We start from the raw sequence: 23668 nt of genomic DNA on the forward strand, positions 1-23668 counted from the left end.
GATGTATATGTTAAATGTATAATTCTTGTTGAATAAAAATTATAATAACAGATAATTTAACATATATGATTTTTTTTGTTAGTAAATAAATTCTTTTTCAGTGGGAACTACATTCTCATGAGAGAACTGAAGCTGAAATCCTAAGAAATTATTAGAAGAACTTCTCAATCTCGATAACGCTTGAAGTTGTAAAGCCTGTCTCACGACAATGCATGTATATATAATTACTGTAGCAAAAAATGTAAATTAAAAAACACAAAGGGGTCAAGTGGGACATATTACCAAGAAATTGCAACTTAAACAAGATCATGATATAAAAAAATCTAAGTTTCTATGTTGTTAGTTTTTAACTGACTTGAACCTTCCAAAAGAAAAGTTATTGGCTCAAAGGGCTATTCAGAATTCATGCTTAATTGTGTTGGGAATTCGATTCAAATTCAGGATATGTCTAAAAATGTTTGAAATTTGTGTGCTCACAAAGTTGAATGCAACGAGTAAAGCCAGAAAAATGGTTTGATATGACTCTAACGTATTCATCAAATCTAAAATTTGAACTATTAAAATTCAGGTCAGTGTAAATTTTTTTAATCTGTTACGAGCATGTGTATTTTAAATATTTCATAAAACTGTTTACTTATTTTTTACAAATTTCCAAACGAACATGTGTATTTTAATTTTTAAAATTATAAAAATAAATATGTTAGTTAAACTTAAGAATCTATTGATTATTAACAATATTAATGCTATTATTTCACAATCAACATACCCATACAATATACGGATCAACAAGGTAGTGTTCATATAAAAAATCAGTCCATTACTGCTGGACCATCTAAATCAATAGAACATTTTTATTATAAACAAACTCATAATCGTCATAAGGTTAATTTTGGGTTGTCATTTTATGAGTTCAAATAGCTTAACATTTTGAACTACTTGACGTATATATAGACTAAACATTTTATGATATCCATTGACAGCTATATAAGGTAACGAGATCCTGATAAAAATTTGGTTTGCCATTTAAATGGTTGTGCACCAGCAATCCATCGTTTGGAAACAATGAGTAGTATCTTCCATAAAAACTGTAGGTGTTATTACCATAAAATTAGAAGTTACTTACACGGATCTTAAAAACAATAATTGGCTTCAGTGATGCTAACATCATAGAATTAACGAGTGTTTTCGAGATGGTTTGAATGCAAGTTGGTCACGTAACTGGTCATGATTGAGCATTACAATCGAATTTATAATTACTAATCTCCATTAGTTTGTATCAAAACATTTAAACCAATGTGTTATTATAATTGGGATCGATTAATCCGTAGAACATGAAAAACACTAATTTCAACACACCTTTTGCGTGATATATTTTTCTCAAATAAGCAAGGTATAAAACCGATGTATAAATTTATTTATGGGTAAATATAATGTTTAGATAAAAAAAATTCCATTATGGTTAATTAACTATGTGCAAAATTTTGTTTATTTTAATTAGTTTATGGATTGGTAATTATTAGACAATAGCCCATTAAACAATTAAAACATCTAACAATATACATACACAGTAAAAAAGAAAAAAAAAAATACATTGTTAATGAGTATAAAACTGGCGTGAGCAAATGATGTAAAAGAATCATTTTCATATAAAAACGACAATACCCAGTTTCATTTTTCTGGCAATTGTTGAGATAGATTCCAAATACAAAACACTTGTAGGACAATGCACGTGTAAATAAGAGAGAGAAAGAGTGTGTATACAAGACTTTGAATAGACTCCCTTAAGAAGAGGGGGAAGGAATAATTTGTAAGAAACATTCTCTTCAGAATTTAATTGGCCAACACATATAACTTGCTGTTGACCAAACTATATGCACCTCATGCCCCAGTTTTCTGAATCACCCTCTTTTTGCATTCACATGGTCTAGAATTTGTGCTACACCACCATCACCACTAGATCGAGCTAGTTAACTAGAAGAAAAGACCAAGAAAATCCAAAAGAAGGTGATTTCAAAACCATTTTCAAATCATCAATAAAGGGGGTTATGGAAGGGGAGAGAGATGTTAATCCCAATTATGAGCTCCAAGTTTCATTCACAAACCCCCCTCAAGCCATCCATGAAATGGGTTTTGTTCAATTTGAAGAAAACCAAGTTCTTAGCTTCTTGGCACCCTCTGCACAATCCCAATCTTCTCATCACTGTCAACCTCTAAACATTGGCAACAACAATACTGTTGCTACCACGATTGCTGCTGCCACCACTACCTCGGCTGCAACTATTGGTTTCAGCCATAACGACCTTGTCACCAGAACTTCTTGGAATAATGAACAGGTGATTTACTTTGATATACATAGGGTATCTATGTAAAACAATTGATTAAATTAATTAAAAGTTATGGACTATGATCTTCAACCTTATAATTAATTATTAGTTTTTTTGTTTTTTGTTTTTTTTTTTTGTTATTATGTCCCTTTCAATTAATTTAGGGTATTGTTTTCATCTCTTCTTTAAAAAACGATTTTGGTTATATATATGGATGGTACCATGAACTTTCAGGTGCGAACTCTGGATCCCAAAACTGTCAATGATGAAAATTGCACTGGAAATACTAGTGATGGTAACAACACATGGTATATCCTTGCAACTACAACTTTCCAATTTCAATCTTTCTATCTCTGCATGCACGTAAATATTTAATTTAGATACCCAAGAAGATATTCTTTAGGTTTCTGCGAAGAATCTGAAGGTCTCTAACCTTATATATGGAAGTGACCGCTTCTTTTTCTTCTGAGTTTGCTTTCGTACTCCAAATTATTATAACCTCTCTCTCTCTCTCTCTCTCTCTCTCCCTCTCGGGTTTTGAGGAGGAGCAAGAGCTACTCAAAAGTCATGATACTAATTGATTCTCGAATCCACCAGTCCATCACAGCCTTCATTTATTCTTCAAATAGATCATCATCTTCTTTTATTTTCCTTTTTTATTTCATATTTATTTTATTTTAATTTTCTCTTTGTATTGCTTAAGGTTAATTAAGCTTGATTTGAACTAATTAATTAAGAAAAGGCTGTTTAATCAAGACTTTGAGGTGTAACAAATAATGGAAAGTTATCAATAAACTAAAAATATATGTTGGTAATAAAATTTGTATGATGGTAGGTGGAGGAGTGCAGCATCTGAGAAGAGCAAGGCGAAAGTAAGGAGGAAGCTGAGAGAACCACGGTTTTGTTTCCAAACAAGAAGTGACGTGGATGTGCTTGATGATGGGTATAAATGGAGGAAGTACGGTCAGAAAGTTGTCAAGAATAGCCTTCATCCAAGGTAATTACATAATACTTTGAACTCATTGATTATTTTACTTGCTCAGTTTTTGCAAGAACTTTAATATAATATTTATAAGAGAAAACTTATATTTGATTATCACATGAAGTGTGTTTCTATCCATATAATTATGTCCTATTTTTGGTGTTTGAAAAATCCCTATCAAATGCAAATGGTAAATCTATAATGGTGTACACTGGCTACATCATAGGCATCACACCCGGAGAAACGAAGGTAAAATGTCCTTTTTGGAAAAATACATGTGTCGGTGGTGAAACAACTATATTAATAACGAATATTAATTCATGTACCCAAAAAATTGAATCTTAATTGAAGTATTAAAAAAAAACGAATCTTAATTCACAAGTCTAGCTAATCTTAGATTTTGTTTCAAACAAAATTGAAGATTGAAAACATTCACAATGAGAGAGGGGGAGAGAGAGAGAGAGAGAGAGAGAGAGAGTCTCCAGCTAAAACTAAAAGAATAATTCAAGATGCACTTCGATAGGCTTCTGAGTAGAGAAGATTGATGGTACAGACTGAAACTTCGGCTTTTCTTCAGATAAAAATATATGTTGGGAAATAAAAAGAATATGAATTGGTTAGAATATTTAGTGGAATATTATTAGTGTTTTGACAATAGAGCACAATATAGGGTCCCCTCCTTCGTCCTCTGTTCCCATACCATCCAATGGTCAAGCTATTTATCTGACCAACTTCAGCTTCCACGCATGCATTCTTCTATCACTAAAAAGGCTTCACTTACACCTAAAGTTTTTCATTTTAACTCGTTAACATTTACCTAATTTCTCCAATCCAATTTGTCATGAAAATTTTGTGAAGAAAAAAAAAGTTCAGCACTTTTTTTTTTTTTTCGCATCAAATGTAGCTTCTTTTCATGTTACCCTCATGTTAATGGTGTCTTTCACATTCTTTTTTTTGTTAACCCCTTGTTTGGCCTTAGTTATCGCATTACATTCATCACTACTTATCGGATTTAATTAATTTATAGATTCCGTCCAACACTCTCCGTTGTGCAATATAAATTTCCTTACATATCAAATAATTATATTTCATTTTATCATTTAGTGTTGTACATCGTAAGTAAACGTTTACTTAGGATATAATTAGCAAATCCGAATGTTAATTAAGGCACCAAACCATTTAGCCTACATTATTGACAAAGCAATTCTTGTTATGATGACAAGTTTGTAGTCAACAGACATACATTATTACATTATTTTAAAAATAATAGAGAACTTTTTATGTGATCTAAATATAATGTGTCTGTGACTAACATATAATCCTTGATCAAAGATACAAAAGACTTATCATCAAATTCACCATTTTATGTCTTCAATTACTTTATCCTTCAATAATAAGGATTAGTATTGTAAACTTTTAGATATGTAAAATCCTAATACAGTGGCAAAAATAACGTATACTGTAATAACGCACAAATATTTGAGGAATTTGAATACAAAATACTTGAAAAGCTAGTTAATATATGAAGGGTCAAGTAGAGAATTTACTACTCTTTGAAATAAGACATTGTATCACTGAGTAATGCTTAACATATAATTTTAAGTTTGAGTCTTAATAAATATAATTGTATTCGGAGAGAGTGTTTTACGTACTGTCTATAATGAGTTTATCCCGCTAACATGAGTCACCTACAATAAACAACATTATGATTTAGAGAAAAACAACATTACAAGTGCCTTTTACACTTCTGTGTGTAGAAGCAATGAATAAATTTTTCTGTATATGAGTAGAAGTTGGTCCCAAACAAAATACCAAGAAAAAGAAAACAGACTAGCTAGTGGAGGTGTGAATAAATCAAATGAAAGCATGAAATCCATTTAAAGAGTCTCTGAGTTTGATAGAAGTTTATAAGTTAATAGAATTGTGCATGCATTTTAACTAGGCTTCTGCTTGCAAGAGGTGCATTAATTACTAGTTATTGTAAATTCACCAGAAAATTAATATAAAAGCTTATTGTTAAGTGCTCCCACTTTTTAATTAGACAGTGATAATTTCAACATTGCTTAGTTACCTCCTTGTGAGGATCTTAAGAGTTTGACTGAATCTCCCATTCAGATGGAAGAAACAAGTATATTGGCTTTTGCATCATTTTAAGTTATCGAAACCAAACAAATTTTGAGGCTATCTTGAAAATTACGGAAAATGTTGTAATTAGGGTGCAGCTAATGCTGTCATTTTGTAAAACTTATTAAACTGAGCTGATGCATAAATTTTCTGTGCATTACAATTCGAACTTTGAGTATATGATTATTCGTAGGATATATAAGTGAAAAATTATACATATGGTTTCCGTCGCGTTGAGCTGTTAATATGAGTATATGACCTGTGTAATGATCTTAAATAATAGAACAAAAATGGGTATGCACACGTGTAATTTTTCTGCCAAATTAGGAAATATTTATCGTCTCATAAATAGGTTTTATTTTCTTACCCACGAGAAATAGAATTTTAATAAGAATTCAAATTTTATTTTTCTCATCTTCCCTTTTTGTCTAATAAAATAATGTCAATTTAAAAAGCTCACATACGATCCATTGCTTTGGGAGTAGCATGTCTCTCTTAATTAATTGATTAGAAATACTTTTCATAGTATTGATTTTGCCTAGTTATAAGATACTTCCTTCATTCCCTTCTGTTTGACATTTTAGCTTCTTTTTTAAAAAAAAATTATTTTTATTATAATTTTACAATATCAATCATTAATTAAATATTTTTTTTTTCTAATTTTACACCTAGAAAGTAATCAAAATGTAATTTTAGATAAATTAATTGATATAAGAAATAAGGGGTATAGTAAGTATTGATTAACATTAATTTTTATGAAAATTATATTAGTTATATTCTTTTAATTTTTATATCACAATCTTAAATCTTAAATGACAAACAATAGAAAATGGTGGGAGTAAAATTTCAATGAAAAAGAAAAACATTAAATACAAATAAATATTAAAAGAGGCAAGTGGAGATTTTTTCCTATGAAACATGTAGTGTTAAGTTAAGCTGTCTATCTAGATGAGCTTGTTCTATCATTTTCTACAGTACAAATAGGTGAAACTCTAATTATCTTTCACATTATACGAAATAGAGTTGTATCACTGAGTGCTGATTAAACACAAATTAATTATATCAAATTCTCAAATGCAATGTTGCATGCAAGTATACTATTTAGTTAGGAAGATTATGAATGACTATAATAATAACATTTTCATTGTTTCCGAAATAACAAAAAAGGATTATCCTGTTTATACCTAAAAAAATATGTAAATTTAGAAATAATTTGGTAGTTGATGTAGTATTGGAGTTACATCAACCAATAAAAAATTGAAGAGTTCCATAAAGAATCATGCTAATTATCATAATTATAAGTTATGATTAAACTTATATCTAATAGTAAGTAAATTTGGTTTCTAGATAAACATATGTCGTTAATTATAATTGGTATGCAACAATTTAAAAGTTTAACTTAGTTTTTCTGTATATATAAACCTCTCGCTATTATATGTTAAAATCGAACAAATTATGCTTTCAAATTTTTTAAAGTATAAATTTTATTTTTAACATGATATTTTCAGGACTAAAATTTGTCTAACACGTGTAACTTAATAACCAAATTTTTGGTTTAATAACATATCGTAAACAGAGATCAGTAAACAATCTAATAAAAGTAAACAAACACGGCATATTATTTTGAGCTGAATTTGCAACTGATATTCAACAAAACATTAAAGATAATGGAAGTGAAAAATGACAACAGTCTATCAATTTGAGTAGAACCCATGAATAATCTTCAATTGGTTCCCCGAGAGCTTAAAGTATACTCTTTGAAGAAGAATTTAGGATAGGAGATATGCTAATATAAAACAAATACAATAGTTTGTTGAAAACCAAAGTTACTTAGACTGAAGGAAACTAATAATTTAGGGTAAGAAAAAGGTGGTAGCCAATGGATCATTAGACCCAAAATTAACATAAATCTTGTGCGTGCGTGTTAAATGTTGCTTGCATGGAAGAAAGTTCAATAGTTTTATTTGAGGTATACTTCATGAACCAACGCAAAATGGTTAAAGTGGAATATCCACTATTACAAGCCTTCGAAAGTGCTGGTAAATTTGCTTCGGTTGAAGTTCATCATTACAAATTTGTACTTAAAGGTATGTACTTTGAAGTGGAATTAGGAAGATCAAAAAGTTAATAGAATGATCACTTCATGAACATAGGAACTTGGGAACATTACGGGCCAGGTGTTTGATAGTGTAAAAAATTACTGTGAGACTTGTCTTAAATTCACAAATATCGTTTAACCAACAAGAAGATTTAACAATATATCCAATACCAATCTTGATTAAGCATTTTTCTTTTTGTGTGTATTCATTAATAGTAATTTTAATTAATTACTAATCAAAGAGTAGTCCTTTATAAGGCATAAAGTTTTTGAAATAATGTGTTTTGACTTTCCAACATATGGTTAATATTTTTTTATTGATATTAATAAGAAAGAGTAAATAAAATAAGGCAAACTAGTGTCTTTTTTAAGAAAAAAAATATTGTCTCATTATATTCATAGCTAAGATAAACTTATAAACAAAATTTAAGTATAATATTACAAGTTTTTTCTGTGAGTGTTATTTTTTAATTAGAATTAGAGTTTCACATTGATAATGTGGGTCAATCCTTAATATTAATATATTGATCTTTAATGTGAACTTTTATTATACAGTTTATATAAATGAAACATGTATTTTAATTTAAAAATATCACTAAAAATACTTATAGGACTACGCTTAAATTATGTGTTAAATTTATTTAGATAATATCTTGTAAGTAGCTCATGAATACACATTATGTTATTGATATTGGAATAAATTTAAGAAAAAAATGGAGAGAGTGTTTCAGAAAAATATTGGTTAAAATATAAATAAATTTCAAGTAAAATATTTATTTGATTAAAAAATTTTAAAATTAATTTGAATTAAAAAATATATAAAAGTTTAATAAAATAATATATTATTATATAATTAAAATCTATTAACTCTTATGATAATTATTTCAAAATTTTCATACCTAGAATGATTTCTAAGTGGTTCTCCGTGTGAAATTCTTCACACTCCCATTCAATAAAAAATTCTTATATCAATAAGAATATTTTTTATAATAATTAATTTAAAAGTAATATTTATTATATATTCTAATGACTTAAGTCATTTTAAATAAAAAAAATGTGCAAAGTTAAAATGTAAAAGTGTATTTATCTTTAATTTAAAATTAGTAATGTTTATAAGATATTTAATCTTAAATTAATGATAGATAATTATTTATTTATTTTTTACTTTACACATCTCTTTAATTACTTTAGAAAAGTTAACTCTGTAGTCTAATCAGTGAATAATATATGTACAAAAAATTATAATAACAGTACATAAAAATTAAACTTTTATTTGAAAAATGTTAACATGAGTGTCATTCGAGCACTAATCAGAAAATTAAAATTAAAAATTTTTATTTGAAAATTGTTAACAATGCATCTCACTAGATCACATATTTTTAATAATTTTATTTATTTATAAACAATATCTGTAAAACACTTGTTAGGGAGATTAAAATAGCTAAAAAAAAGGAATCTCATTTACTAACGAAAAGAAATATAAGGCATTGAGATAGTCTCTTGGTATAAGTTTTACTTAATGAAAATTAAATTATTGATATAAATATAATGAATTTATACTAATAAAATAATATTTATTAATATTTGACGTACTATATATATATATATATATATATATATATATTAAGTTTTAAATAAATAAAACAATATTTATATCATTCGTAGACTTGTAACATTTTAATTAATTTATAGAATGATGATTTTATTTTTCTCTTTTGTTGTGAAACATGTAAGTCCAGAGAAAATAGACAGGCAATGTTCTTGCATTTGCATTGTTTATTTTTATTGTCTTAATATTAATAGCATAGCTCACAAGAAAATACAGAAGATATGCAGAGAACAAAACGCATAGTTTAAATAACGAATTTGTCACTTAATTTATGCATTTTTATGATTTATAATAGTTTAAATAATAAAATAATTTAATAGAAAAAAAGGTAACAAAATCATTTCACTTATTTTATGTACATTTGTCTTATGCTGACATCTCAATTTTGGGATATGAGCAGAAGTTACTACCGCTGTACCCATAACAACTGTAGGGTGAAGAAAAGAGTTGAACGACTCTCCGAAGATTGTCGTATGGTGATAACTACCTATGAAGGCAGACACAACCATTCCCCTTGTGATGACCCAAATTCATCTGAACATGAATGTTTTACTTCTTTTTGAACAATGTCGTTTCACTAATTAATATGTATTAATAATTAGTTGTGACAATTTTTCATCGGATATTACCGTGCACTCATTTAATTTGTATCATGTTTATATAAAAAGGCCCTTTACGTATATATTTATTTATCTATTAATATAACATATTTCTTCAATCCCCACAATATATATGCAAAAATTTAAGGTTCGTAGAAAAAACATTTTATTATAATCCCAAATGTATCTAATCTTTTCAAACATGGATTATGAGTTTTTTTTTTTTTTTTTTTTACTTGTAGCAGTAATTGTAAATTTGAGAAAATATTTTATACTCTATTCAGATTAACAGTTATAATATAATTTTTTTAATATCTTAAAGATAGAGAATATTAATGTCCATTTTAATTAAATTATTAAATTTATTATTTATTTATTTAGAATTAATAGTCAAAATTATTACACGTGTAATAGAGGTGTAAACCTTCTCAATTACAAAGTTAAAGTAGATTTTACCATTTTTTTTTTCTATTTCAAGACGAGTTAGTGGATTTTATAACGAAGCATGCATTAATATTTAATCAGTGTGTACATTATATGCTGGTTTGAATATTAAGATTCGAAATGTGACATGATAAAAATACAGACTATACTGAATGAACCCTTGAAGAATCTTTGATCACTAACAATGAGCTAATTAAAACAATAATAAGTATATATCTTAAATGGTTAAACGGTTGATTTATATATTAAATTGCCGAGTGCATTGAGCTGTTAAAAGAGTAAATGGGTGCTTTATTACTGTAAATTTGGTAGTAAAATAAAAATTTAACAATAAAATAATTAATACGTTTAAAAATAAATTTATATTTTTATAATTAAAGCAAAAAAACTTCTTATTAAACTTCTTATTACCGAAAAGTTGAGTTATGTCGCCAAAACATGCAGACTCCAAAGTACAGATCCAGTTTTGAGGATATTTTAGAGGTGCGATCGTCTAGGGCCCAAGCTTAAAAGAGGGCTCAAAGTAAAAATTGTGTCTTACTTTCACTTGGAAAAAAATTTCAGCTCTTATAATTTGTAGTTAAAAAAAATATAAAAAATAAAAAAACCTTTTAATTCCTCGCATTTCACTTACTATAAACGTTCGACTCATTGACTTCTGTAAACTCAAAACTTTATTTAATTTCAAAATTTTAATATTCTTAACATTAAAGCTCATTGAGAATTTTAGTTTTCTTCAAAAAATTAAATAATTATTAAGTTTGTCAAATCTGCAGATTGTTATCTAAATGTTTTAATCACTTATAGAATTTATTTTATGGTCCCAGTGATTATATCATCAACTGAAAGAAGTTTTTTAGAGTTAAAGTTAATTAAAACCTACCTAAAGTCATCAATGTCACAAGAACTGTTGAATGGTCTTACAATTTTTTCAATCGATAAAGAATTTTTAAAAAATATTAATGTTAATGTTATCATTAATAATTTTGCATCTCAAAATACTTGTAGAACCCATTTTTTTATGATTTTTTGTATTTTTGTAGTTAATTATAACATAAAAATTGTTTGAATGAAAAATATTTTTTTATAATTTTATTAAAAAAAAATTATAGCCCCTTAAAAAATGTATTATTTTAATAATATTATTAATATATACTTTTATTTTATTTATTACATTTTATAATTTTTTTAAGGGGTCATAATTTCCTATTTTACCTAAGTTCTCAAAAAGTTCAATAACGGGCCCTCCCAAAGTATATGCCATGCCCAAACATCATCGGTTCATCTACTTAACGTCTCCTTCTTATACAGTGAAATATGAATAAATTTATTCAATTGAAATCAAGTGAAGGATAAAAGAAGCACAAAATCCAACTTCTACAGGGAAAATTTGACGGTGGATAATGTTACTATTTAAAAAGTTATGTTTAATTATAAAAAAAAATAAAAATGTCTCTCTGTCTCAATAACATTCTTTAAAGAATACTCTTATCTTTAGTAACATCCTTTGAAGAATGTCTTGGCTCTGAATGATGCTTCAGCGGATTTGGAGATTGTTCAGTAACATCAATAATATGCTTTGCAGGGTTTGGAGAATCATCATTATAACATCATCAATATTCTTTGCAGGGCTTGGAGAATCATCATTATTAGCATCATCAGCATGCTTCGTAGAGTCTAATTCATTTGCTTCAAAAGTTTAGATGCTTCGTTTTTCTTTCTACATAGTAACAGTGATATATATTTTCTAAGATTTAACAAAATTGGTGTAAACCCTTTTGGCAATTTGGCTCAGTGGGCTTCAAATCTAAATTCTTTTCGTCCATCAAAATCCTCTCTTATTCTGTATTATCCAATTTCAAATTTTCATATATATTGACAATATTAAATATTATAAAACAAAATACAGAACGATATAGAAAAATAAAACAATAGAGAAATAACCGTGAAGGAAAAATATATAATTGTAAGAATTCTATTTTAAAGGAGTAAAATACCAATTAAAGCGTGTTTGGATCAAAACCTATCTAAAAAGGGCAAGTAATTAAGCTTGTGATATCAAATATTTCAAGAATTTAAGTGTGCAACCAAAAGCTATGAATAAAATCTTATGCAATAGAAAAGAAGGGTAAAAAATAATATTACTTAGAAATATTGAACTTGATTTTTTTATCCAACTATCCGCAACTTATAACACATCGTTTGGGCATTTTGCTAGAGATTTTTAAAACTCGTGATCAATCTCAATTAATTTTAATTATCTAAATTATTATAATTAAATTATAAATCTTTCATTTATTTTAACCCAAATCACCATTACTAATGTGACTAATGCATGCTTGATGATTAATTTATATGTTTTTAAATTGTCCAGAATTAAATTATAAAAATTTCATTTATTTCAATTCAACCATCATCAATAAGACATTCATACGTGATAATTAATTGAATATCTTCATTGTTTGAATATTATCAAGAGAGATACTAAACAAGTTAAATTATTAAATTAAAGGTTATAAATATGTATATGATATAAAAATAAAACAAGATTTGATAAGGAAAAATCAAAACAATCGACTATAAGTAGACCTTATTTTATTAAATTATTATGTTTTTCTTTTAACAGCAAAACCTTTTATACGAGTACTTTTTCCACCAAAATATACTACGGAAAGAAACTTCTTTTGGTACAAAGAAGTCTAATAAACTTTAAATTAAATGAATTAATTTTTTTCACATAACACGATTGATATAAATTTTAGCTATTCATTTAATAATTTTTTAGATGTTGAATTTTAAAAATAAAAGAAATATCAAAGGAAACATTAAAAGTTTAGGTTAATTAGCCATCATTTAATTTTAAAAATATTAAAAAATAAATTAATTATGTTACTAATTTTATTTTTATAAAAATTGATAAATACATAGATCAACTCATATAATTAAGGAAATATATAATTATTTGTCGCTAGACAGTTCTATGCCACAAACTGAAATAGTGATTGACCCAAATTCATCCTATATAGTTTAGAGTTTGTTTAGTCAAGTATCTGAATTGAGTTTATACACTTTAAAATAAAAAGTTCCTGTTACAACTAGAGTTTTTTTTAAAGAAGAATTAAATTTGTGAATATTTTTATTTTTATTATTCATTATTTTTAATTAATAAAAAATAATTAATTTACATTTAATATTTGACTTTTTGAGTTATTATTTACGTAAACAATACGTTAGTAAAAATTAAATTATATTTCTAGAAATTTAATTATTGACCAGACTTCATAATATTGTGCGATTCATGTTTCATTTAGTAAAGTAGGATTGAGTTGTTGATAAATTTATGCAATTGATTTAAAATAATAACATTAGAAAAGATGTATTTGGACTGCTATGACATTAAATTTTCACTTTTTTTACTTTTTATGCATAAATAGACTCTCAATATGATATGATTTTGGTAGATTATTTTCCTTTTAATTAATTTTTTATTTTAATAAAATTGGTGCTGATTCTCCTTTTTAAAAATATTTTTAAATTCTCTTACCTTCTGTTACGATCTTTTCATCCAACATAAAAATAGATTATTGTTCATGTAGCTTTATGTCACGCTGTATTGCTGTTCATAAATTAATTATTAATTTGAAATACTAAATTAATTATTCACCAATTATGTAAAATACTATAAAGTATGAAAAGAAATATTAAATTGTCAACCTGCAGTAATCAGTCACTTTTTTTTTTCGTGTACGGTTCAAAATTTATTATCCATTTACACATTAAAAGTCACATAATTATTAAATAAAATTTAAAATTTAAATAATTTGGATGTTCAAACATTAATAATAATAATAATTGATATTATTACTATTATTGGTTCATTCAAAATTAAGTGTAAGCATACTCCATAACCTTTATTCATCAACAAAAAGGAAAAAGAAACTTAAAAAGAGATATTTATGAATTAAAAAAAGTCAGATCGTAACTAGTCACATCATAAAATATATCACTTTGCCAAAATAACTTAATTGATTTTATAAAATTAAAAGCTAAGTACAAAGAAAACAAGATTTATAAATAAAGGTAAAAGTTCTAAAGGTAATATTATTATTATTCTTAAAATTATCGTAAATAAATAACTCATAATTATTTTGCATTATTATATAAGGAGATTCCAATTATTGCACTCACACTCACATAATTGAACAACCATTTGCATTATCCTCATCAAAAAATTGAGATATCTTCACTAAGGGATCGTCTTCATTTGTTCCTTCAGGGTATCTTGAATAACTCGGAGGACAAGAATAACAATATTCTGTCTGAACATAAACATCATTTGAAGAATGTTCTGTTTCAGAAACATTTGTAGAAGAATTCCCAGGCTCAATAACATCATTTGAAGAATGACTTGCCTCTGGAATATGCTTTCGAGAGTTTACAGAATCATCATTAACAACATTAATATCCTTTGGAGGCTCTAATTCATTTGTATTAAGAGGTTTAGATGTCTTGTTTTTATCCTTTGAGATTAATTCATTTGTATTAAGAGGTTTAGATGCATTGTTTTTCTTTTTATTTAATATAAGTGATGCAATTTTTTTAAAACCTGTTTTCTTTTTACCCTTTTGGCTATTTTGATCAGTGGGATTTATGCTTGAACTCGTTCCTTCCATCACGTTGCTCTTTACTTTGATTCTGCATTATTCAAAATTCAATTTTTCATAAATATTAATATTATTAAATAACCATAGCACATAACTTAATATGAGTATTATAAAACTAGAGAGCGATATAGGAAAATAAATCAATTGAGAAATGAACGTAAGAAAAAATATATAATTGTAAGTTCTATTTTAAAGGAGTAAAAGATCAGTGGTGAGATAAAAGCCTAAAATAAATTAATTTTAATTGTTTCAAGCAATTAGATAAAAAAAAAATTTAAAGTTTCGAAATAATTTTTTTCCTACATTCTATAATGCTGATAATTTTTAATTCTAAATATTGATTCTAACATACTATTTTTATTGACAGAATAAAAAGAAAAGGAAAAAGGACACAACCTAATGATCTAAAACGAACAAACTCATTTAATTTTGGCCAAAATATTTTAATAAAATGCATTACTTTTGATTAATCTTTTTTCAAAAATCAAACTAAATTTAATTATATATACCCAATGAATAAATCATTAAAAGGTAATTTAAGCAAAATACTCGTTTCAAGAACTTAAGCATGCACACAAAAACTATGAACAAACCTTGGAAATACTAAACTTCAAATTTTCTTTCAACTGTCATATCCAATTTTCTGTTCCTCTCCTTGCATCATTTGATCTTCTACTATCCGCAATTTATAGCACCACATATTGAGCATTTTGCTAAAATTTTTCAAACTCGTGATGAATCTCAATTAATTTTAATTATCTCAAATTACTATAATTAAATTACAAATCTTTCATTTATTCTATCCCAAATTGCCATTACTAATATGACATTAACGTGTGATGATTAATTTAAAACTCTATGTCATAATTATATTGTAAAATGTTCAATTTTTTTTTCAATCTAACCATCATTAATGAGGCAATCATGTGATAATTAATAGAATATCATTGATTGAGTTATACCCAGATACTAAACAAATTAAATTATTAAATTAAATTTTATAAATATTTATGATATAAAATGAAAATATGATTTGAAACGAAAAATGAAAATAATTATGTATGAGTTTAACTTATTTTGTTAAATTATTAAGTTTTGTATACACTATCTTGTTTTCATTTCCAAAGTGCAAAACTTTTTACATTTTATTCCATTATAATGCATTTAAACAATGGAATGAAATCTTTACTTTTTTTATATTCTATTTTACACCTTTCTATTTTATTCTATTCTATCTCACCCCATATCTTTTTATCAATACAAATATAACTTAAAGAGGCAATAACCACTTAGCCCTGGTTTTTTTTTCTTTTCCGCAAAAGCCCCATTTTTCTATTTCACTCACTTTCCTTTGCTGATTTGGGCCATACAAAAGAAAAAACGAAATGACAAGGCTGAAGAAGGGATCTTGCTTTTGGGCCAATGAGAAAGTTAATATGGGCCCTATATAACATGGAATTGAGGTCATTCTTAACAATATTCAGCCTGCAAGTTGAAGATACGACCCTTTAGCACATTAATAATAATAATAATATACACTGTTTTAAATTAGTTTTTTTTTATTGTTATTATTATTATTTGCAAATTTTTATTTACCTTCATTCAAATTTTTATGTATAAAATATTTTTTTCTATGTATATTTATTCATTTCTAAATTATATCTTTACATTAAAAGAAGTTAATATTAGCAACATGCCTTATTAATTCCATTTTTAATTAAATGAAAACATCTCAATTGTGATATCTAAGTAATCATAAATATATGAATAATTTTCATTTTAGTATGCTTAATTTATTTTTAGATTAATTAAAATATAATTAATTTATACTTTAGAATTATTTGACTTTTGAGTTATTATTTTACACTAAAAAATATATAAGAGCGACAATTAAACCATTGAGCCAAAAATTATTTCTTCTCTTTTAATTAATTTTAAAGGAAAAAATTCATTAAAAGTAATAACTTTAGATCAAATATATTAGGAGTGATTTGACATTAAATTTTTATTATTTTTATACATAAATTGACTCGGTTTTTTAATTTTTATTTTAATAAATTCGTGCGACTTCAATTTTAAATTATTGTTTTATTATTTTATCTTCCGTTACGATTTTGGTTGGGACAACTTCGTTTCATCCAATTAATAAGCAAATAAACTATTGATTTTTATATCACACTGTTCATAAATTAATTATTAATTTGAAATATTAAATTAATAATTCACCTATCATATAAAATAATAATAAAGACTGAAAAGTAATATTAAAAAGTTTGTCAACCTATGGTTACTGATCAGCTTTATTTGTGTATGCCTTCACAATTTGTTATATATCCTTTTACACTTTAAACATTCACATAAGGAAATAAGTTATATGCTTCATCCTTAAAAAGAAAAATGTTAATAACAATAACATTATTATTATTTTATTAATTATTATTATTACATAAAAGTAAAAACAACATAAGAAACCTAAGGAGATATTTATAACATAAAAAAAAGTCAAATCTGGAGTAGTCATGACATAAAATATATTACTTTGCCAAAACAACTTTTTGATTTAGGACAAGTAAATTAAATAACATTTCTAGAAAGAAAATAGAATGAATAAGGTAAAATACATTTATTCTTAAAATTAACATTAATAACTCTTCCAACTGGAAACACAATCACATAAGAGAACAACCATGTGCATTATCTTCATCCATATATTTAGATATCTTCACTAAGGTGTCATCTTCATTTGTTCCTTCAGGGTATCTTGGATACCTTGGAGGAGGAGAATAATAATGTTCTGTCCGAACGTAAACATCATTTGAAGAATGTTCTGTCTCAGCAACATTTGTCGAAGAATTCCCAGACTCAATAACATCATTTGAAGAACGACTTGCCTCTGGTTGATGCTTTGCCTTGTTTTCCTTTTTATTTGATAAAAGTGATTTAATTTTTTTAAAACCTGTTTTCTTTTTACCTTTTTCGTTTGAACTTGTTCCTTCCATCACGTTCCTCTTTATCTTGATTCTGCTTTACTCAAAAATTTAATTTTTCGTAAATATTAATAATATTAAATGAGACACAATACATAACTCAATGTGAATATTATAAATCGAAAAATAAAGCGATTTAGAAAAATAAAATAATTGAGAAATGAACTTAAGAAAATGTATAAATTCTAATTGACCATCAATTATATAAGGGTGTTAATATAATAGTCTAAAATAAATTAATTTGAATTGTTTCAAGCAATAAGATAATAAAATTAATATTTTTTTCAAATCAATTTTTTCCTATATTCTAAGATGTTGATAATGTTTAATTCTCATTTACTCCAATATACTTATTTTACTGACAGAATAGCAAGAAAAAGGTAAAAGAACACAAAACCTAATGATCTAAAATGAACAAACTCCTTTAAGTTTGACCCAAAAAATTTAACAAAACTAATTATTTTTTATTTATTTTCAAAGTCAAACTAAATAGAATTATGTATACCCAATCAATAAATCATTAAAAGCTAATTTCAGAAAAATAGCATCTAATCTAAGACTTGAAAACCTAATTTTGGGATAAATACTCATTTCTGTACCATTTTAATTGAATACCAAACATTTTTTTTTCTTTCATCCCTATCTTCACCTCCTGATAGTATATATGTATATATATATAAATATATCAGAATCAGATGGTTGACTGCACAAACTATTTAACATCCAAAAAGTGCAAGTAATAGATAAACTTGTGATGTTAAATATCTCAAGAACTAAAGCATGTAACAAAAGGTAAGAAAAAAACCTTAAAATAATAGATTTCAACAATTTCTTTCAACTGTTATTTCCTATTTTCTATTCCTCTATTTGCATCCTTTGATCTTGTGCTATACGCAATTTATAGCACACCTACTGAGCATTTTGCTAAATTTTTTAAAAACTCAGTGATGAATCTCAATTAATTTTAATTATCACAAATTATTACATCAAATTACAAATCTTTCATTTATTTTATTTCAAATCAATATTTCTAATATGACATTAATGGTTGATGATTAATTCATAACACTATTTTTTTTATACTTTTCAATGTCATAAATATATTTGTAATATTTTTTTTCATTTTTGTTTCAATCCAACTATCATCAATGAAGTACCCTTGTGATAATTAATAAAATATCATTGTTTGAATAATACTCATATACTAGTAAAAATATAATTGTGTGTTGCTCAGATTTGGACAAATATATTTATATTTTTATTATTTAATTTAGTTTTAAAATAATTATAATTTAAATATAAAAATAATTATTTTTAATGTGGGAGAAAGATAAAAAATATTAAATAAAATTTTTGACTATTTTTTTGAAATAAATTATATATAAAAAATAAATATAACAGTAAAAATTAATTTATATGTGACTTTAAACATTATAAATCTTAATGATAATAATTTTATTATAAATTGGTAAATATATTTGTGTATTACACAAATTTATTTATATTTTTATTAAATTATTTTATGTTAAAATAAATAAAAAATTATAATTTAAATATAAAAATATATAATAATAAAATTTATTATATTAAATATAATTATATTAAAAAAATATGAAAAATAATTTTTTATATATAAATTTATATATTTTTTATATATTTAAAATTTTCAATTAAGATTTAAATAAAAATTAAAAGAGAAAATTTTTTTTATTGAATACAAAAATTAATTCTTATATAAATTAAAATTACACATATTAATATAATATAAAATTTATGAATCACATATAATATATAAAAAAATATTATTATTATTATTATAATAATAATAATAATAATAATAATAATAATAATAATAAAAAGTATAAAAAATATATAATAAGATACCAAATTTTTTTATAAAAGACAAAAATAAAAATTATCCTTAATTAATAGGGTGACTTTTACTCAATGAAAATTATTATTTCTTAATTGATAAAATTAGAAAAAAATTATCTTTATAAAAATGAAATATTTATAAGTATTCATGCATATATTATTCATAGCACTATTTTTTTTGTACATTTTTCAATATATTATAAATAAATTGTAATACTTTTTTCTTCATTTGTTTCAATCCAACCATCATCAACGAGGCACTCTTGGGAGAATTAATAAAATATCATTGTTTGAATAATATCCATATATACGCAACAACTTTAATTATTAAATTGACAGAGAGGAAGGGTTGTCAGGCAGACTATGGTATCTCTGAAATGGAGGGCTTCAATTCTTTCATTCAGGAAATGGAACTTGTGGATCTTCCACTTGTGGGTAAAAAATTTACATGGATAAAAGGGGATGCTTCTATGATGAGCAGGCTGGATAGAGTCCTTGTTTTTAGTTCCTGGCTTGATTACTGGGGAGATGATTCTATTCAGGTTCTGAGCAGAGATGTGTCTGATCAATGTCCCATTACTCTTAAGCACAAAGTGATTAACTGGGGTTCGAAGCCGTTTCGATTTAATAATTGTTGGCTGGCTCATAAAGAAGTTGTGGAGGTGGTGGAGGAAGTGTGGAAAAGAGATATTACCCTCCCATGGGCTGCCCAGAGAGCTAGCCAGAGGTTAAGGAATGTTAAGATTGCATTGAAAAAATGGAATATTGAGGTATTTGAAAATGTTGATAAGGTGATCTCTGATTTGATAACTGAGTTGAATTTGATTGATGATAAAAATTCTGTGATAGAACTTTCCAATGTGGAGAAGAAACGTCAACAAATATTGGTGGGTGATATTTGGAAGGCTAGGAAGAATAGAGAGAGTCTCATAGCCCAAAAAGCTCAGGTGAGATGGGAGAAAGAGGGTGATTTAAATACAATGGGAGGCGGTGATGAAATAATATACATGCACTCCAAATTAGAGAGAGATGTGTCGAAGAGGTTAATGAGATTAAAACAAGTGTGGTGTCCTATTTTGCTGCTCATTTTAGTAGTAGAAGTTGGCTTCGACCTACTATTGATATTAATAATTTACCAAGAGTCTTTGTTCTACAGAATGAGGAGCTTGTTAATGCTTTTTCGGAGGAGGAAGTGAGAAAGATGATTTTGGAGTGTGAGGATGATAAAAGTTTGGGGCCTGATGGTTTCAATTTTGTGTTCCTTAAGAGGTTTTGGGGAGTGATCAAGGAAGAAGTGATGGGTATGCTTACTGAATTTTGTAGAAATGGGAAGCTATCTAGGTCTTTATTATCTTATTTTGTAGCACTTGTGCCAAAAGTGTCTTGCCCACAATAGATATTTGATTTTCGGCCTATCTCATTATTAGGTTGTCTTTATAAGATTGTTTCCAAGCTTTTGGCAAATAGGTTGAAAGGAGTTTTGGATTCAATAATTTCAGAAGAATAATCAGCCTTTATCCCGGGAAGGAACATGTTAGATAGTGTACTTGTGACTAATGAAGCAGTTGATTATGTGCGGAGGTATAATAAGAGGTGTTTTGTGTTAAAGCTTGATTATGAGAAGGCGTATGATTCGATAGAATGGGGATATATTTTGTTTATGTTACGTAGCTTTGGATTTTCAAACAAATGGGTCAGTTGGATGGAAGTTTGTGTGTGTGGGGGAAGCCTATCAGCTTTGATTAATGGTTGTCCTACATTGGAGGTTCATATTGAGCGGGGCCTAAAACAGGGGGATCCTCGTGCCCCTTTTCTTTTTCTTGTGGCAGCGGAAGGGTTAGGAGTTCTTATGCGGAAGGCAGTGACTTGTGGGTTGTTCTCTGGTGTGACGATTGGGGAAGGGAGACCAGATATTTCTTTGCTGCAGTTTGCGGATGACACATTGATTATGGGAGAGGCTTCGGTGCAGAATTTGTGGACTTTGAAAGCAGTATTGCGTAGCTTTGAATTAATGTCAGGTATGAAAATTAACTTCCATAAATCTTTTGTATTGGGGATTAACACTGGTGATGACTTTGAAAACTTGGCTGCAGAGTTCCTACATTGTAAGATTGGTAGTTTTCCATTAAAGTATCTCGGGTTACAGTTAGGTGTTAACCCGAGAAAGCCTAGTGCATGGAAGGGTATGTTAGAGGCTCTTAAAAAGCGGTTAGCGTCATGGAAGCATAGGTATTTATCGATTGGAGGTAGGGTGGCTTTGATTAATGTCGTTCTTAATTCTATGCCATTGCACTCGTTATCCTTTTTTAAGGTGCCGAAGTCGGTAATAAAGGAAATTGTCACTATCCAACGAAATTTTTTATGGAAGGGTGTTAAGGATGGATCTAAAATCCCCTGGGTGAAATGGAAAACTGTATGTAGACCGCGGAAGAATGGTGGCTTGGGCATTAAGAATGTGCAGTGGTTTAATTGGGCGCTTCTTAGTAAATGATTGTGGCGAGGTGTTAACTGTTCTAGTTCATTGTGGGTGCGGGTGTTGGAATCTAGATATGGAAGATTAGCTTCTTCTCTTCAGCGTTCATCAATTCACAACAGATGTTCTTTGTGGTGGCGTGATTTGCTGGAGGTTATTCATCAAGGGAATTCATGGCTGGATGAGAAGTTTGATAGAAGTGTGCGTGCAGGTTTACACACTCTTTTTTGGAGAGATAAATGGGTAGGAGGGGTGCGATTGTGTGAAGCATTTCCGCGATTATTTGTAGTGGCGAGAAATGCTGAATCACGTGTATTGGAGAATAGTTTTCATGATGGCACTAGATGGGTTTAGAATGTTAGTTGGCGAAGAGGACTCTTTCAACATGAGATCTCGAGCTTTAATCTTTTGTTGGAGCTTGTGGATGAAGTTTCTATTAAGTTACTACAAGAAGATAAATGGGTATGGAGGGCAGATTCTTCAGGTTGTTATTCAGTGCAATCTGCGTATTCATGGCTATTTGAACTTTTTGGTGGTCCTAATAGTGTATATCAGTGTACATCAGATGTCTTGCAAAGGCTATGGAGAGGGAAGGTCCCTCTTAAGTGTCTGATTTTTTCTTGGCAATTGTTGAAGAATGCACTTCCTTGTAAAGGTTTACTGATTGATCGTGGTGTTCAAATTGATGATATAACTTGTTGTTTCTGTCATGGTTTGGAGGAACTTCCAACTCATTTATTTTTAACGTGCTCAGTTTCATCTCAAATCTAGTACTTTACTGTGCGTTGGCTTAGATTCTCATTGGTTTTGCCTTCAGATTTATCGACTCACTTGCTTTCTTGGGTTGGTGTTGGCTGTAGTAAAAAAGAAGGAATATGCTTATTAATTATTTGGGTAAATACAGTGTGGTCTTTGTGGTTGCATAGAAATAGAATTATATTTTCCAATGGTGTTTTGGATGAGAGGGAAGTCCTAAATTCTATTATTCTGAGATCCTGGAAATGGTTATCACTTGTTAGTAAGAGAGAAGCTATTATGTTAGCTGATTGGTATTTGAACCCACAAAATTGCATCTGTCTTAATTTTGCATAAGTATATTTTTGCTTTTTATTTTTCTGAGTAAGTAATTTTTTGTGTATATGAGTTTTGAGTTTCCTTTGAACTCTTTTTAATAAGATTTGTTTTGCCTATAAAAAAAAAATTGAATTTTATAAATATTTATGATATAAAATGAAAATAAGATTTGATAATAAAAAATGAAATTAATTATATATAAGTGTGACTTATTTTATTAAATTATTATGTTCAGGGTACACAATTCTGACTTCTTTTTCAAAGGCAAACCTTTTAATACGAGTACGTTTAGATTTTCGAAGTATAGATACCATTTGAAGAATTAATATTGTAAAATCTAAAATTGGTCAGGTTTAAAAAAGTAAAAATTAATTTAAACTTACAATTTAAAATTTAAGTACTACTTCATTTGTGT

General features: G+C 27.0%; 1 protein-coding gene across 1 annotated transcript; it reads left to right on the forward strand.

Moving 5' to 3' along the window:
• Positions 1–2045: 2045 nt before the first annotated feature.
• On the forward strand, positions 2046–9700 carry LOC113851409 (probable WRKY transcription factor 12). The gene is made up of 4 exons (XM_027481874.1): positions 2046–2333; positions 2559–2632; positions 3160–3321; positions 9538–9700. Exons 1-4 carry the CDS (start codon positions 2046–2048, stop codon positions 9698–9700), a joined length of 687 nt encoding a protein of 228 aa, XP_027337675.1.
• Positions 9701–23668: the final 13968 nt, after the last annotated feature.

The sequence above is a fragment of the Abrus precatorius genome, unplaced genomic scaffold, assembly GCF_003935025.1.
Source record: "Abrus precatorius isolate BTA unplaced genomic scaffold, Abrus_2018 Scaffold9, whole genome shotgun sequence".
NCBI classification, from domain to species: domain Eukaryota; kingdom Viridiplantae; phylum Streptophyta; class Magnoliopsida; order Fabales; family Fabaceae; genus Abrus; species Abrus precatorius.